An 18,439-nucleotide genomic window follows, 5' to 3' on the forward strand; every position below is an offset into this window, starting at 1 on the left:
AGTCCATCGACAGTCTAGAAGCAACTTCTACCATTCGGTCCTCTAGGCCGAAGCAATCTTCTCAGAACAGATCCAAATAGCCACCCAGCATTCTTGTGTACCGCTGTCTTCAGGAACAGATGTAATTTATGGTTTCTGTCAAATGCTCTCTTCCACTGACAACAAATGGAAGGCCACGAGTGTCAAAAACTGTGCCCCGTCAGCCTCCCTACAGATGCCAATCCTCTGACTGCATTGCACAGACAGTTCTGTAGCTGAAGCTCCAAAGTATTTGTAACGATTTATCCAAAATGGCATACATGTCCAGTGTTTATTGTTGAATTAGGTTTAAAACAGAAGCAGTTGCGTAAAAGAACTCCTCTGAAAACACGGTATTTTTTAATAAACAGATAAGCAGTGAAGCCTATATATGTTTCAACAACTGGAAGAATATCATGTTCCCTGAGAGACGTGCCTGTCAAAAAGCAGCCACACAGAGCAGCGTGTGTGTAACAGTTGATTAAATAATTAGGGGAATCTAATTACATTAAACACTGGATAGTTATACTGGCAGTTTAAGTGGACAATGAATAACAGATAACACAGTAAAGCTCTGTGTTTAATCTTAGTTCTAGGTGATTTATACATTTTAAAACTGTGGATCCATTGACTGGAAAGACAATAAAACTGAAGCTGTATAACCCTCCCCTTCCCCAAAAAAAAAGCTTGACCGCCACAGGCTATTTTGTTTCCCCCCAGTGAAATATCCGTCACTTGCACAGGGCGATGGGAGTCATTAAACTGCACTAATGATCCTGTGATTGATGAGCCCGTGACCTGTAATTATAACAAGGCCCTGAGAAAGGCTGTCGAGAGCTGGCAGTTGCATCTTTTCTCAGATTATAAATTTTATAAGTTAAAACTCTTCCACCCCTGGACATTGATCGGTGTTCAACTTCTATGCTTTTAGCCTAAGTGTGTAATGTTACAAGGTTGTCACATATCCTGGAATTGTGGTTTAAACATGTTTTTTGACCACACACACAGAGATTATGAAACAAGGACATGGAATTAATACATTTCTATTTAAAACACTTAACTCAAGTGTGGAAATAAATCAAAAGTCCAGTCATTCACATTATCTATGAATACAGTGATGAACTCAACATGAAAAATGTATTAAACAGAGACCAGGGTGAAGTATTCAATTATAGATTATCTAACATGTGAGGAAGCCCAAGTTTTGCTTCCTAGTGATACCATAAGTTTGGAACAGCGCAGCACACTGGTGCGTCCAAATGTAATTGTTATAAGTCTATATGGGTTTGTGTTGAGGTCCAACCTCAGTATGCAACCTTTCATAAACAATTCAATGGCATAGTTCTTTTCACCCGAACCTATTAAAAGTAATAGGAGGGGAGTGGGGAGGAGAAAATGAGTTAATGCATTTGCAATTCAACTCTGGCAGGTTGGGTTTAAATTGAGCACTTTAGATGATGTTATTAATTAAGTGGTTTTTTTCTCAAAACAAATATCAATAATGTGATTTCCCACCAATTAACTCCATGGCAAGCTATCACAAGCTAAAGGCAAAAAAGAAAAATGTATTTCCCCACGAGATGTCAAACAGAGCCATTACAGACGTTTCTGTGACAAGCTTAATGAAGGACACCTGGGCTTGTCTAGTACAATGCCAGATTGATTAAGAAGCTCAAATATGGTCTGGACTGGATCACTCTGCTATGAGATGTTAAACATCACATTGTTTCTTGGGAGCAGGTGAGTAGTGCAGAGGCCAGGGACGAGATCTGTATGAAAATGCATGTTGCAAACGTGAAGAACAGGCCAGAGAAGCCGAAAAGGAAATGACTTACGATGAAGAAAAATGGAAAGTGTCACAAAAGAATGTGTAGCACTGGCTTTGTGTATGTTCAACTTTCTTCTTTCTTTTTAAGTTGAAACTGACTAGTGCTCTAAACGATTTTACATTCTGGTTCGGTCGTCTTGTTTATAGCTATCGATTCATTTTTATTTGTTTGATCAATCTCAAATTAAATGATATCCAAAAAGGTGAATATTCAAGTGACCATCAGAAGATGTTTTTCATTTTTTATACAATCATATCCCAAATAAAATCAGTGTTCCTAAGGGCATGTATTATTTTATTCAAATTAACCCATTGTACGATTCACAAATTTTGTCTAAACTCAATGAATTCAGAGAGGTTTGTAGAGCTGAAGTGAAGGCAACTTGATATGGGATTTAGTAGCTTCACTTCACATAATGGGAAAGTTGTCTTTAACATGACATTTCACTAACGAAGTTCCAGTGGCCGATGCACTGAGTATCAGGATTCTTCATATGGCACAAATCACTCAGAAATATGTTTTTCCTACCCGCAAAAGCTCTCTATTCATCTGACAGCTGTTGTTTTCAATACACCGGCAAGTCAATGCCTACTTCAGATTGAATACATAACCACAGTATAAATTAATGAGAGGCAACACTCCATAAAAAAAGGAGAACCAGTGTAGAAGTGCGCACAAGTTTATATATTAATCCAAGATGCTGGAAAGGGCACTGAGCTCCACAAAGATAGCAAAGTGCTTAAAGCCGAAAGCAAGCACACACAAGCTGCTGTAACTGCGATACAGAAGCTGCCAAAACATGTCGTCCAGTAGAAATGAACAACAGATGAGCATATGCAAAAGCTGCTTCACTTGCCCTTGATTGAGCACGTGCACAACGGAGAAGCCACAAATCACACTGCTTATTTTATTTCAGAGAAAAATAAAAATGGCATTTATTGATCATGGATAGACAGACAGTGAAAATATATTCAAGATTTGGATTACAGCAGTACTTAGGAGAGCAATACATTGTTCTCTCTTTAACATGAAAACTTATTTTCACAAGCATGTCAAAGCTTCAAAATTCACAGGTCCCTTTATTTCGACTGACATTTATAATGTTTTAAATTAGGTACTACTGCAATTTCAAATGAAGACAACCTATTTCAATTGGTTGTAAACTGTACTCAAAACCTGAACCTGCAACATGATCAGTTTCTCTATTTATAGGTATGTGTTTGGGTAAAATTAACATTTTTGTTTTATTCTATAAACTACTGACAACATTTCTCCCAAATTCTGAATAAAAGTATGAATGGAATGGAATGGCTGTCATACATGTAGAGATGCTGATTTAAGAATAAGAGACCACTGCAACTTTTTTCCAGAGCTATATGTAGTCAAAGGAAAAGTTTTGCAGGACGGTAGTGATTTTGGCATGGTGGTTCATGGGCTTAGGGATGTCCTAATACAAAAAAGCCATTGCAGACATTTTTAAAACCATATTAGTATTCGTGATAAAAAACAGTGCACAAGCTATGAGAAAAAAATCTTTTCATTGATGATTTAATTGCATGACAGAAGAACTTTTTTTGGCTGCCATTTTATTTCAAATTACAAAGGTAGAATCTTTAGATTATATGAAGTTTAAAGAAACATTAAAACCTTACATTGAATTTGAAATGCACATAAACCAACAATGATCACTTATACTTACTTAAATAGAGAAATGCAGAAATTATTACACCTAATTACAGAAGATGTATGTGAAAGCCTGTGTGGAAAATTTGATGCAGTGCTCTATAAAAGTTTAACAGCTATCCATACATTAATTAAATAAAAACCGAATACTGTTTTTGGCAACAATTAATTTACTACATTAGCCTCTACCTCCCAGTAATTGTTACCAGGCAATGACTATTTTCCCAACATAGGGAGTGATTACTTTAAATGGAAGCAACAGTATTTCCTTTTACCGGTATTCTTATGTTTGCAGAGGAATGTTTAAATCCTGTTGAAAGCATTTCAAATTGAAACACTAAGTTACCATGTGTAGGTTTTATGCAGAGGTCATGTGATCATTCACTATGCAAAGACATAACCCTGAAGTTCCATTACAGTATTTGCATTATATTTTCATACAGTTGATAATCTTACAAAGGATCTAAAATTCACACTTCTATATGTAACCTCTGATGCAGTAACAATGAAATACATTTTTTGTTGTCAAATACCATTAAACAGTTGCAATGGCATTTTGCAAATTACATTAAATAGTTGTATAGTTCAAATGAACATGAGTAAAACCAAAGTCATGTTTAACAGCTTTGTTAAATCTAATAAAACTGAAGCAGATCAACAGATACTTGAAGAAGTCAAAAGTTATGTTTAACTTGGACAACAAATCAGCGTCGACAGATATTATGGATGAAAGCAAAAAAACTACTGACAGGGCAATGGGCTGCAGATGAAATATTGAATGGATATCAAGAGATGAAAAAAGTCCTTAAAAAATTTGAAGATTGAATAATAAACTTTGCAGGCGTGACATGGAAAAGAGAAGCTGTAGATCGAAGCAAGTGGAACATCTTGGATCAACATAGGCTGAGGGTGCTGGCGATGCTATATTTATTAAATATTAATGATTTTTGAAGGCCAAATCAGTACATCTTTATGAAAAACTATTCAGAGGAATATTCATTTCATAGTTTCCATTTCTCTTGGGACTTCAGAATGTACCATTACATTATTTGTACAAAATCAGTGCTGAATTGTGTACAGTACAAACCAATAGCAAGTTTTGGCTTTTGTTCAGTTCTTATCTCATGCATTCCTCTTTTGATTATTTTCTTTTAGGTATGTTTTTATCAGTCAAAGCAAGCAATAAACGTTTTTATACATGACGTTATAAAAACAATATTAATAAAAACAATCAATTGTTTCAAGATTTGTTGGCAATTCATTTGGATCATTGATGCATGCCTGAGCTGGAAGCAGCAAATTGAAAGCCCTGATCCACCATGGGTGACTATTCGAAATCAAAATCAACTGAATAAAATAATCTTGTTGCCATATCACCTTCTCCAGCCAGTAGTGTGTGTGATTATAAACTGAGCTGCACTTTTATTTGCAGTGCACTAATAAATGAAGCAAAAACATGTGTTTCACAATCAAGAAACACTTCCATATTCAAGGTCAGCTGAAAAATAATTATATCATCAGCTGCTCATACAATCTGACCTCCACTGTAATTACAGCAAAGTGTTTATGATACATTGCGTCAATTTGAGTTTTTTTGTCTGTAAACTGCACAAAAATAAAAACTTCAAGAACACTGACCACACTTAAATTTGATAAAATTCAATTAAAAACTGTTGATTTATGCGAAGAGAAAGTGATAGAAAAACCAAGCGAAGGAAGAAGCAACATAATCTCCTTATTGTAGATGTATCAGTAAATGAAACAAAAATAAAAAAACAAAACTCTGGTCTACTGTAATCACAGCTGTGCAGTAACAAAATAAGGAGGACTTGAGCCAAGAAGCTGGAGGATTTCAGTGGGGAGCTATAACCTTAGAGCTACAGCACCGAGAGTGCCTCAGGGGCCACCGCAAAAATGTTCCTCCAAGTTGGCTCAGACTGCGAGAACAAGAAATCTATAAGGCTCAGCCACCAGGAGAGCAATTAAAATGAATGATACTTGGAAAAACATTGCCACATTAGAAAAGAAACACTAAATATTAACTACTTGTTGCAACATCCAATCCTCATCTCTGTAGTGGAGGTATGTTTTCTCAAATCACTATGGTGTCATTTGACAAATGTAATATCGCCAGCTAAGAGAAAAACTTCAAAAGAATGAAAAAACAATGCAGAAAAGCATAATCATCCGAAAACACACTTTCCGTCAAGGAGCGAAGTCCAACAGCTTCAACAGCTCTCAAGATTTAAGCTTTCAGCACGGGATGATTGAAATACGAGAAGAAAAAAAACAATTTGCTTCACATCATTGGAATCTCGAATTTGGTCACATAAATTGAACTCGTTTTAGGTTCAAAGATTCACCTCACACCCAAACCTTGTCTTCTCATAAAACAACCAAGCGCAGTGTTGGTCGTGCTCCAAATGGAGTCCAGCCAAGCCGTTTGGGAAAGGTGCGGTGAGCTGGAGTGGAGCTGGCCCTGGACTCTGTGAAGGATACCCCGAATCTCACAAGCTGCTCCTCCCTTTAGGGTTCAGCACTTTTACTTGAGATTCTTTTGACATTATTTTTCCAGACACTCTCTTCCCCTTCAACCAAACTGCAAATGTAAAACCATTCCCCAAAACACAACTTACTGTATTAGCTCAGCAAGGTTTAGAGGTCTCCTTACATCACAATGATATTAAGGCCCTGGAAATAAGCTCAAATAAGCAAATCATGTAAATGTTGGGAATGAAACGTATAGCTGGGATGTAATGGACACCACAGCCATGAGAAACAGAGTTGGTTTCCTCTACTCTATGCCCAATGTAAACCTAAATCAACCCTACATGTGAAGCGAACTCATCCCTTCCCTGGACCCTTAATAATTGGGATTGAAACCCTTACAGTAACAATATGCCTAACTCTGATCCCAATGTTGAGATATAAAGCAACAAAAAAATAAAAGACTAAACTGTGGTGGCATCTCAAAAATCATCATGAAATGCACTTTTCAACAGGTGAAGAGGCGGCCTTTAAACAGTTTTCTTTGCAAAATACGGACTTATAATAACTTGGGACCTATCAGATAGACTTGTGTCAATAGTGCCGTAGGCTTGCGTTCAGTCTGTGGGTCAATTGCTAGAAGGGAATGTGACATTAAAACCAGACATCTGTGATCACTACCATCTGCCACTAAGCAAGTGTTAGTATTTATACAGTTACTCTAAGCGGACCACACATTGCTAGAGCTAATATATATGTAGTGTATAACATTTTATGTATAAGATTTTTTTTTTCCCCCATTACGTTTGACAGATGTATAACTTTAAAGCAAGCAAACTGTCACATCCACCTTGTTAAAATACAACTATATAAGGCTGACAGAACGTGTGTGGAAATGTAAGTTTTTTGTTTTGTTTTTTGACAGTTAATTTTTTAGTTCCCCGTTTAAAACACAAATGCAAAAAGTACAGTTAAAATTTGAAATGTGGCCTAATGCAATAAATCTGACGATATCAAAGTCTACAGATAAATCAATATTCTTTTAAGGTTAATTGCACTTAATTGTACAAATTACCATTAAATAATGCTTTGAAATTAAATTCAGTTGACATTAAGTAAACATTGTTCTCAGAAAGCACAGTATTTGATTGTTCACTACCAGAAAAGTGGATCAAGCCTTTTAGTAATTTAAGAAGCTGAACAAGGGAATAATTTCCTACAGACGTTTTACTGCTGTCTTCAGCCTAAAATCTCTGAATCCTCTTGGGACGCTCCTTTAATCCTCAAACTTAACTAATTACAATTAATGACCTCACTTTTAGCAGCTCGAGAACTTTCCTTCACAAGTTGCCGAAAAACAAATGGAATCTGGTGAACTGCTGAAATCATGACATAAAACAAATGGTTTTAACTCATTTCATTCATGTGCAAGGCATTTCCTTTGCATCTAGAGTTCCTTCTCAATATATAGCTGCATATTTCCCAAGAGCTCCAGTTCAGTCATCTCGAAAAGAAAAAAAGACTAAGTGACCTAGCACATGCCAGACAGCTATTTGAAGCTACAATTACTGAGACCTGTACCAGATTTTCCTTTTTTTTTATCCTTTTTCTTATTTGCTTTAAATAAAGTGAAATTTTAATTCTGGAGAGCAAAGCTAACTGGAAACCTTAATTTGTTTTTTCAAGTAAGAGGTGATCACTGAAAACTTTGTGCATTACAAATTACAGAATAAATGAGTATTGCATTTTATTTTTAATACTTTTTCATTTAAGTACATATAACTTTTGTCCCCGATCAAAATCATGCCATTATGTGCTACAACACCCTGTTCATGGCCCCATTATTAATGATAATGTAATTTGATCATTGTTGTAATTGCATGTACTAATGTTTGGATTAATGTAGTCCTGCTGTGCAGAGATTTGTGCCAAGGCAGTGCAACACACATCTTACAGCACAACATCCTCTGAGGTTTACACTTTCAATGCTCGGTTGTTGGGGAAAACTAGCTGCTGACGCTTCAGCTGGCGAAAACTGCAGATGCAGGAAAGCAACCGTGAGCGGAGACAGATTTGGACATGAATTTAATTTTCTGTATGTGTAAAATTCAAATGCACTTTTTTTTTTATTTAAGCAGTCAGCATGAAAATGTAAAAACACTACATTTAATGAATATTGTATTGTAAAAGTCTTACCAAGTTTGCCATGTATATCGTTAGCAGTCCTCTCCTGCAAAAGCAAATAAGAACAAACATCATGATGTGTAGAAAAATGTTGAGTTTGAGCCAACTGGACATTCTCTTAATAAAGATTTATTATGGATCTATCTGATCCATTGTCAATTAACATTTTTCAAGTCTGGTACAGTAGTATTGTTAGAGTGCTTTACAAGTAAACTTATGCAATATGAGTGTCAGGAGTCTGAGTTTACTCCTAAACTCCTAGTTGAACAAGCTAACTGAATTAGACACTAACATTTACAGTCCAAGACAACATCAGAGTGGGAAATAAAATGTTGGTCCTTAAAGCTCTGACAGTGCACCACATTGCAAGACAAAAAGAGGTTTAACACTGGAGATCTCTTTTACCAAGACAAAGTACATGTTTCTACATCCCTCCTGCTGACTGGTCACTGAACTAGAGAGAATTCTTTCAGGGTCTCTTTGGAAACGCCATAAAGGTCTTCACTACTGCCAGGCAGTGAACGATACTGCAAAACTATAAACAAAGAAACCAACAAAAAACACAAACAAATAAATGCGGTAATAAGTTTAAAAGGTCTCTTTTTTAAAACCCTGGGCAAAATACAGCACAGATCCACCCAGGAAAACCAACTGCTTCGTCCAATCAGGAATATGTTATTGAATCCAACTGGACAATGCTGGGGTAGTTTTAAGAATAGAAGAGAGAAACAATCTTACAACACCTATTCACTTTTCTTAGACACTGACATCTTAAATCAACTTTTTTTTTTAGTTTAAATCTAATTCATTACACTACAGTTATTAAAACTAACCATGTCAGGTAGTTCTGTAAACTCTGACAGTGTAGGCCTTCTTAAAAAGGAAAGCAAACCTTAAGATTTGGGATCGGGGAACTGTTTTAGAACTAATAAAACAGGCATAAAGTGAATCCAAATGGCAAAAATCCTTCCGATTAGGTTCCACAACATAATGCTTGTGACGAGCTGCAGCCTTTGCATTGTCTGCATAAGTCTTGGTAAGAACTTTTCAAGAAGTAGAAGATGCACAAATTTCCATCTTATATATTTATGAAGAAAAATCTTAGATTTGTTTTAGCATAATCCAATGCTAATCTACTGGAATAGTATGTTTGATCTTATTTTTCTAATTTGCACAAATGTAAAGAATAAAACTGCCAATTTATCAGTAGTACGTAATGCAGATCCATGCAGAAGCAGTGATATTAACTTGTTATGACTTGTTTATTTCTTGTTTTCCAAAGAAAAAGTATTCTAGGCCAATTTTTGGAGTCCAGCACAATCGTTATAAAATAGGTCGAAAAGAGTTAGAAAAAAATCTGGATTTACAATTGAAATAACCACACCCCTAACAAAGCAGTACAATTCTGTGCCAGGTATACAACATAAAACTCTGGAAGACAGAGAACATACAGTTCACTAGGGCACAAAGCCTAGCAACAAGAATGGTTTTACATCAGCAGCCAAAATATTCTGGCCTGTGAGCCATTTACACTTTTTACTGAAATCATTATTTAACTTAGTTTTAATGTGCGGCAGAAAACAGATTAATATATATTGTAACTAACAACACAATATTGTGTTGTGTTTCTCACAATCAATATATTAACATCACAAAGTTCACTTGTGATCAATTGCAAAGCCAGCTAAACTCAAAGCCATTGTCATTAAATCTTTATACTTCATATTCCTTGAAAAAAGTATGACATTTAAAGATAGTATAAAAAACTATTTTGCATTGCAGGATTGATTTGAAGTTTTGGGATACATCATACCTTTTAATAAATAGTGAAGGTATGTGCAAGCTTCAAAAGCAACACTGTTTCTTTAAGACAGAGGCCTCACATTAAAAGTATATTGGCAAACTAAACGGCAAACTGTAACCCTAATGTGCCTTAACCTACAGTAATGTTCTGTATTGCTGCATGTCCTTCCTGCCTATTCCCACACGCTACTGCTAAGATACAAAAGGAAGTGGAAGAGACCTAGAACTCTTAAGCAGAATTCAATTTCCAGCTGGAGGAAGAATAGACACATTCTTTCTTCTAAATTGCACATCATAAATTGCAAATCATGCTTCATTTAAGGCATTCTGGTGGTCTCTTAGGTGTGTATTGTTTCCCAGCAAATGTCTGAAGGTATGGCTACTGAACAGTAACACTCATATTAAGAACAGGTTTACAAGCACCTCAGAAAACATCTACCTCTAATAAACACACTACAAAATGTATGGCTCCAACTTTGTTGTACAGAAGCACAAAACAAACAGGCACATACTAGGGCATTTTTGCACTCATACACAAGCTTCAATGATTCACAAGCAGCTCTCCATATCTTCTTCCTGAGATCTGCAACAATGGCATCCAGTGGAGCTTTAACACAAATGGAAGAAACTGAAAATCTATTAAGATGATTGCTGGAGCTGGTATGAACAAGAATGCCAAACAGCCTAAAGCAGGATTTATAAATAACTCCACTGCATTAGCAGGCCTTCACAAACATCTCTAATTTATATTATGCCCTACCACATGATGGCAACAATCTTATCTTTGTTCATTTATTGGAACCCTACAAAAAAAAAAAAAGAGGCAACTGTTTTAACGGACTTAACACTGAAAAATACTGTGAACGTTTATGCATCAGGAACAAAGTCCAAATTAAATTAAATTTTAAAATTCCATGACCATTTTGACTGAAAAATGTAATGTTCAATGTTGTTTTACTCTTAATGCTTTAAATGGTCATCAGAGAAACACACCAACTTGTTCATTACCTACATATATGACTTGGTTTTCTTGCTCACATGCACATAAAGCTGTCAACCTGTTAGTTGATTGAACAAAGTTAAGACATTACATTTGAAACTGAAATTTCAATATCTTAAAAAAATATTCACCACAAATAACAGTTTAAAATGTAGGATGTGTGCTTTACCCAGCAGTGGACTGATATAGGTTTATGATAAGGATACACACTCATATGTGTATATAGATTATATATAATATACAAAACACTGCCTAATGATAGCATGGAAAATGCTATGAAAACATGAGCTGTACTTCAGGACCCTAACAGGATCTGAGAATGTCAAAAACAGGAAGCCAGTGTTCTACACAATATAATATATGCAGATACTTTTTCTAATGCTAAAATACAACCACAAGCCAAGTAGATAAACCAGGGTTGACCTCTGTCCTTAAACACTCAAATTAACTGGTTGATGTATTATTATACAGAGAAAGTCAATCAGACACCAGACGCTGAGCAAAGTACAGTAGGAAACCAGCTTCCAAAAGTCTGATAAAACCCTAGGAAAAATAAACTAATCCCCTCCAGTGTTTAAATTCAAGTTAATCTCTCACGCCCAGTTACTTCCTATGGACCACCAGTCTCCAACAGAGAGGCAATTTTACAAATGGGAAAGGAAAAAAGGTTAGCCAGCAATAAAACCAAAATAACAGAATAACATTGCTTCCTCAGTTGTGGTCAGCAGTGGTCACAGCAGGTATTAAATACACTTCCAAGCTCCCAACAACTTGATCATGCACGTCAATCAACATGACAACTGCAAAGATGCCATTTTCAGAAGCCTTCTAATCTGAAATACATCGAACGATTACTAGAACAGTATGAGACAAGAAATAGAATCTCTGTAGCATACCATTTACACATGACATTTGATTAACATGTAATCTCTAATTTCAATATACTGTACAGTACAATGATACAATGTTTCTGTACAGTTCTGTACAAAAATATGAACATGCTATCCTACCATGATTATACTAGAGGACATGGGTTATGTAGAAAGCAACCAAAATTATAGCTATTCCTACTATTAAAAAATAAATTGATTATATTGTAACAATTGTAAGTCACCCTGGATAAGGGCTTCTGCTAAGAAATAGAATAATAAACATGGCACATGGATTACTAGGCTGAGAGTTTTTCCATGTGGAACTGTAGCTGATTGCAGTATTGTATAAACACCACAGATCGAACCTAATAAACTGCAGACACAATTCCAAAAATTCTCTGTCAGGAACAATGCGAAACTTGTCTAAGTTAATTCTTAAATGCAATAGCCTCTGGATTATCGTTCAGTATCAAGACTTTTTGAACCACCAATGTGCATATATTAATAATGAGAGTACTATTTGTTTGGAATGGAATAAGTAAAGGGTTTATGTTATCATATCAATGGCTCTGATTATGTGATGATGATTATATATAGCAGAAATTGTGATTATATTCAGTGACAAGGAGTTATGCACTGCCAGGCAGGCAGACTAATGCAGTCCTGGCAAATGTGGATCTGTTGAAAAGAGTGTAAAAATGGCACTGGCTCACACAGCTCAGGGGGACTGGAATGAGAGGGAAAAGAAAGAGAGCATATCAGGTGTCGTGAAATATCCTACAAATGGGAGAAAGTGGTTTGCAAACTTGATAACTATCAACTGCACTATTTCTAAATAATTGTCCTGCACAATTACTGCTTTACCTAATACTGCATACTTGTGTTTTTGTTTAAAATGGTTCAAGTTAATCAATGTAACCTGAACTATGATGTTTCTTTTGCTCTAAATAAAGGATTTAGAATCAATGCACAACACAATAATGACCTCCATTTTTTATACTTCTACTAAGGGTCATGTAATTCCTAGGAATATTCAGAAATGCCTTTATTCCATTATTTCATTTTTAGAATTTGGAATCTAGAATGCAATATCAAGGCTAAGCCTGAGAAGTTAGTAAACTCAAGTGAATGGTGACACCTGTATTATTTATTCATAAGCCTGTTGTCAACTGCATTGCTGGCTGAACTCTATAATGTTTACTTCACAATGATCGGGAGGTTATATACTAAAAGCACAGCCATTCTAAGTAACAAAATAACCCAATAAATAATATATAACACAATTCAAAGTGTCCATTGATAATGGCCATACTCCTCCTTTAGCAGGTGACCAGCACATGAAAATGTAATGGTAAACAGAATTGTCCAATGGATGTGCTGAATGAAGAATGTTGGAATTGCTCATGTTGTGAGTTTCATGAAACACTGCCTCCCCTCCCCCTCCACGAGCTGACGATGCAAAGAGCAGCTCAGCCAGATGTCAGAATGCTGTTGAACTCCAGTTAGAAAAACACACAACATTGTGTGCTGCAAATACTACTGATTCAAATGAGAGAGGTGTTGAAATTCAAACAGCTTTGCCCTTAATGACCAGTTTCACAAAATTAACTTGATCCGGACATTGTCATCTCAATGACACTGTGCTCTCTTCACATCACAGTAGTGACTTACAACCATTTCCACTCCCCAGCTACACCCAAAAAGAGCAAAAAGCAGAGCAATCTGAAAAGAATGGTAAACTAAACTGATGAGTGGTCTGAAAAGTTAACACAAAAAATACTTACGATTAGCTAATACTACAAAAAGCAAAACATTTTCCATTAAAAATGACTGAATTCAACAATACAACCGTGACATCTTACACCTCCCAAACACTTCCAATGAATCAAAACACACAACAGTATTAGTGAAACTCTGTGCTTTAAAGAAACTTGGCATTATCTCAAAACATTTCCACTGGTGAGGTATCAGCAGTTGTGAAGAGTTACCAGTCATGCACTGACGCGACTGACCTGCCTGTGTGGCTTCTGCAGATCCCACCTCTGTTATCATTGGTTGCGTTACTCTTTAGAACACATTTATGAAAGGCTGAAACTAAAGCCAGACACTTGAGTGAGGTAACATATGTATAATTGTGTTTTACATATCTGTGATGACCACAGACTTGACAGTCCCATAAAAAGGGCTTTGTGAAGTCTTTCTACACTTCCCATCACTTATGTAGCCCAGTTATTTGATGTTCCCTTGCCAGTACAAGAATTCAATAAACCTGGGCTCTTACTTGATGCCTATCAAAGGACTTTCACCATTAGCCTTTCAACAACATATGTCCCACCATCGGAGACCAGGTTAACTGTGACGTTATTTCATTGTTATTCTAGCGAGTGTTTTATGCCATCCAGCAAAATAATTGTTTTACCAAACCACTGAAAAATGGTTTTCCTGCAGATATACTTACAAACACTATGCTCTTTCTTTCTCCGTTCCTGTTCAAATCTTCCTTAATCCTTTTCCTGCTTCATTGTGCAGGAAAACAAAGGAATGTTTACAGATCGGAGGGCCTTTCCATTCTACAAAAAACACTGTTTTGCTTTTGTTATCAACCTTTCACCCTCTAAAACACACATAAATCCCCATCTCTAGTCAGAAGAATGCTCATTTCCACATGGCTCTTCAGAATGAAAAAAAAACAATCCTAAAGGCAAAGTGCAAAATTTCACAAAAGCCAGAGAAAAGATCTTGCTCTGCGAGAACCCCCAAGTATAACACACTTTTGTTGAATTAGAAAAAGCACTACACATAAAGTTTATCATATGATATTACTCATAGAATGTGTAGAATAAAGATTACTTCATCTAAAGCACATGATCAATAAAGAAATCTGCTGTACCACAGTCTATGGAAAGACCCTATTCTAACACAATCATTTTCACATTATTGGACATGCATAGATTTCCACCCTGGACCATTTCCATCCAGTTCACATCTACTGCAATGGCACTTCAGACAGATTGTTAAAGAAGCAATGCCTGAAAGCCACATACATGTAGCTTTTTAGTTCAGATTTTTATTGAAGCTTTATACCTGCTCTTCCGCTCAATTAGAATAGCTAAATATGAGGCAGGCAGTGCAGCTCCAAACCCTGCAGACCAGCTGTAAAATTTCCCAAGCAGTCTCCTGAGGAGATAAAAACAGAGAGGGAGAAATTAAATGCATCTCAATACCCTGAAATTAAGTGAATTTACTCTTTGTATTTATGTATGCATTGTTGTTACAAATTAATTTAGCCCATGTATTATTTGAAAGGATACTTATAGTTCTGGTATAGCCTTCATTTTCATCAGTGGCATGGCTGACACTACACTATCTCCTGTGACAGAGAATCCCGCAAACCAGAAACTCTGCACTCCCCTTACATGCATCTTCCACACTGCAGGTTTGATCAGTAGTGAAAACTACATGGCATGAAGAAACAATCAATATTTTAGGCTTGGGTGTGATAATAGCTTATCCTAACAATTCTAAAGCAATAGATTGTGTTTTGATTCAGTTACATTCCTCCATATTCTCTATGCAAGTGAAGATGTGTGACAGCTGCTGTTTGCAGGATCTTTGCAAAGCCCCTCTTAAGGCTCAGGTCTCTCTGATGTCATTCGGCTTAACAAACATTGCCATCGCAACACTTAACAATAGTGTTTTGACTCCAGAAAGACGTCTGTTGCAAAGCAATATAAAGTCGCAGAAGTTTATATCATTGAGATGGGAATCAAAGGTGAACACATCCAAGATACTCAATAAAATGTGAAATGATATACAGATGTGTTGACTAAAACTGGCGAGTGGGACTGAATTGTGAGAAAGTTACAAACACTGCATACAGGCCACGGGTGATAGTTGCGTACCTCAGGATACAGAAGAAAGCGATGTATAGTCCTCCATTTGCCGTCAGGAATGAAGTTGATTGTAGGATTTCAGGTAGGAGTTTTTTCAAGTAATAGTCCTTTTTCCTTCTTCTGAGGATGGCCGCTATCTAAAAAAAACAAAAGATCTTCTATTAGGGAAGAATTCAGAAAGTAGCCAACAAATGATTGTCTTCTTTACAAAACATCAGAGACAACCGACAAATATTGGCATTGCGTATTATATGAAGTTTTTTCATACACTGAAAGACACTGGTAATGGGACACACAATAGAAATATATATTTTTTAGGATTGTAAAACAGAGGTTCCATTTTGGTGACCAGCAGTCACCTCGTTTGTTTTTGTTTAATTTTTGTTCGTGGGCCAACTACTCCTGCTCAGCACTGACCGTCTCTTCTGCCAAATCTACAATCCCTGCTACCCCGATCAAAGACGGATGCAGTTTGCCTCCATCTTTATATCACACAGCCACACAATACATATTGCACAAGTGAGGTACTTTGAATTATAGAGACAATTTGCAATGTAAATGTTTATTTAAATTGGGCCCTTTTCTACAATTTCTACAGTTTGGATTCTACAATCTTAGCATTTAGGATACACCTTACTGAAGCAATCCAGCTGTGAATTGGATTTATATTTGAGCCAGCATGTGTGGCTGAGAGTATAGCCTATTTGTAAGTCAGCACATGAAAAATAAACTATTTTTTGGTTTCACAGAGCTTGATTAATGGCCTTGGCCATACAGTGAGTGGGAATTACAAAGCTAGTGTTAATCCCCATACATGGAATCAACCCTGTGTGTACTGCAACTTTATACTGTGTGCACCTCACTTCCAACAAAGAATGACCGTGAATTGGAAATTAATAAATATCTATCCTACACTTAGGACATCTATCCCACTCCTACATGGAGTTTACACTAACTGATAACAAGATTGTGTTTCAGGTTGACATATTACCAATATATATATATATATATATATATATATAGTACAGTACACTGTAATAGGATTATTAAACTAATTTAGCCAGTCTGTGAGGGCCCTGAGTCATGTTAATATGTGTCTAGTCAAGGCTCAGACCACAGCTAACAGGACAATATAATGGACTCTATATGTCAAAGTCTAAAGTTCCCTTTAAATGCGTTTGCTACTCTTTTGACATTTGTCCTCGACCACTTGGTTAGAATGATACTTGCATGGAAAAATGTGATGTTTTGGTTAAACAACAGTTGGCATTTACATTACATACTTCCATGTTTTGTTTTTATAATGTTTTAGTCACAGAGAAACACACATTTGCGGAACGTCAATAAATATGTCGGTCCTGGATGCACACACACGATTCTGCCCAGTGTGTCGTTTAAGTCGCTGTGTTCAGTTCTGTTCCTGCATCTCAATGAAAACAAAAACCTGCCACAGTGACGTAATACCCTAATTTGCAACATCCCCTTAGTCTAACTTCACTTCATCGGGTGCCCTCGTCTTGTTAAAAGTGATGACCTCGTATTTTCAGAAAACGTTCATTCCGAGCAGCTATGGAAAAAGCAAGTTCAGCAAGTTTTGATAACCTACAACCCGGGCCCTTAAAGTAACGACAGAGCGGGTCGTGCGTTTTGACGTCCAATGAGCGAGGCAACCATGCATTTACACTTACATTTTGCAAGAACCTTGTTACATAAAACCGAGCGCTGCCTTTCCATTCGTGCTGCTCTGCACCCTACATTGCATTTCACACATCGGGTTCATGCAGGCCTTGCAAGTCCACAGTCCAGCACAGACCCCGTCCAGAGAGAAAATAAGCCTTTTCACTTACGAGATATAAGGGTGCATAGATTTTTAAGGACACCTCGAGTGCTCCGGCGGTGACCTGGAGGGACGACAGGGTACAAGACGTGCTCCATGTATGCCCAATCTCGTAGCAGCTGTGCGGAATAGACTTGCTGAGAGCAGCCATGTTGCGCTAACATCAGACGGCGGCGCAGTGATCACGCAGCAGCGCCGCGCCGGGGAAGCGGGGGAAAGGTCGCGGCCGGGGTTACTAGAGGACACGCCGCGATGGGAAGATTCTGCGCAGCCGCAGAGCGCTGAGTCTGCAGGATCGTACGATGCTCCGATCCCAGCCCCTCGGTATAATCCAATGATCCTTGGAGGGGAGGGGGGGCATCGCTTCTGATACGCTGAGAAAAAGGGGAGCTGCAGCCAGAAACGTACAGGAACACAGGCACACATGATGACGCCAAAAACAAAAAAAAAAATATATATATATATCTAATAGCATCCGAGCGCGACTATTATGTATCAAGTAATTAATTAATTAATAACCATCATAATAGTAACAAATCTATATATGTTGAGCTTCCCTTCTCCCAGTCCAGTGTTTTTAGAGACAAGTCTTATAAATGAATTAATACATACATACATAACTGTTGGTCTGATACATATGTCAACATCCATGATCATAACATTATAAATTAAGGTGCTTCCGATTTTATAATAACTGTAAAGTGTAATGTTTTGACACCACCCAGAACTGTTATGAAAAGTCTGAGCTGTTTTTCAGATGTGTGTCAGTCCAAGCATCTTATTTCCAGCACTGTGGATTCAATCAAGGTTATCTGGGTTACATATGTTTAATT

General features: G+C 36.9%; 1 protein-coding gene across 1 annotated transcript in view; it reads right to left on the reverse strand.

The window, feature by feature from the left end:
• The window catches only part of tmem135 (transmembrane protein 135), a 65,286-nt gene extending 47,479 nt beyond the window's left edge, over positions 1 to 17,807 (reverse strand). The window contains exons 1-4 of the mRNA XM_066699283.1: positions 17,617 to 17,807; positions 15,779 to 15,906; positions 14,961 to 15,053; positions 8,214 to 8,247 (exon numbers count right to left, since the gene is read on the reverse strand). Of these exons, the coding sequence (XP_066555380.1) occupies positions 8,214 to 8,247; positions 14,961 to 15,053; positions 15,779 to 15,906; positions 17,617 to 17,757 (396 nt within the window). The 5' untranslated portion in view covers positions 17,758 to 17,807. The remainder of the gene's footprint in view (positions 1 to 8,213; positions 8,248 to 14,960; positions 15,054 to 15,778; positions 15,907 to 17,616) is intronic.
• Between the last annotated feature and the right edge of the window lie 632 nt (positions 17,808 to 18,439).

The sequence above is a fragment of the Amia ocellicauda genome, chromosome 3 (assembly GCF_036373705.1).
Source record: "Amia ocellicauda isolate fAmiCal2 chromosome 3, fAmiCal2.hap1, whole genome shotgun sequence".
NCBI lineage: Eukaryota > Metazoa > Chordata > Actinopteri > Amiiformes > Amiidae > Amia > Amia ocellicauda.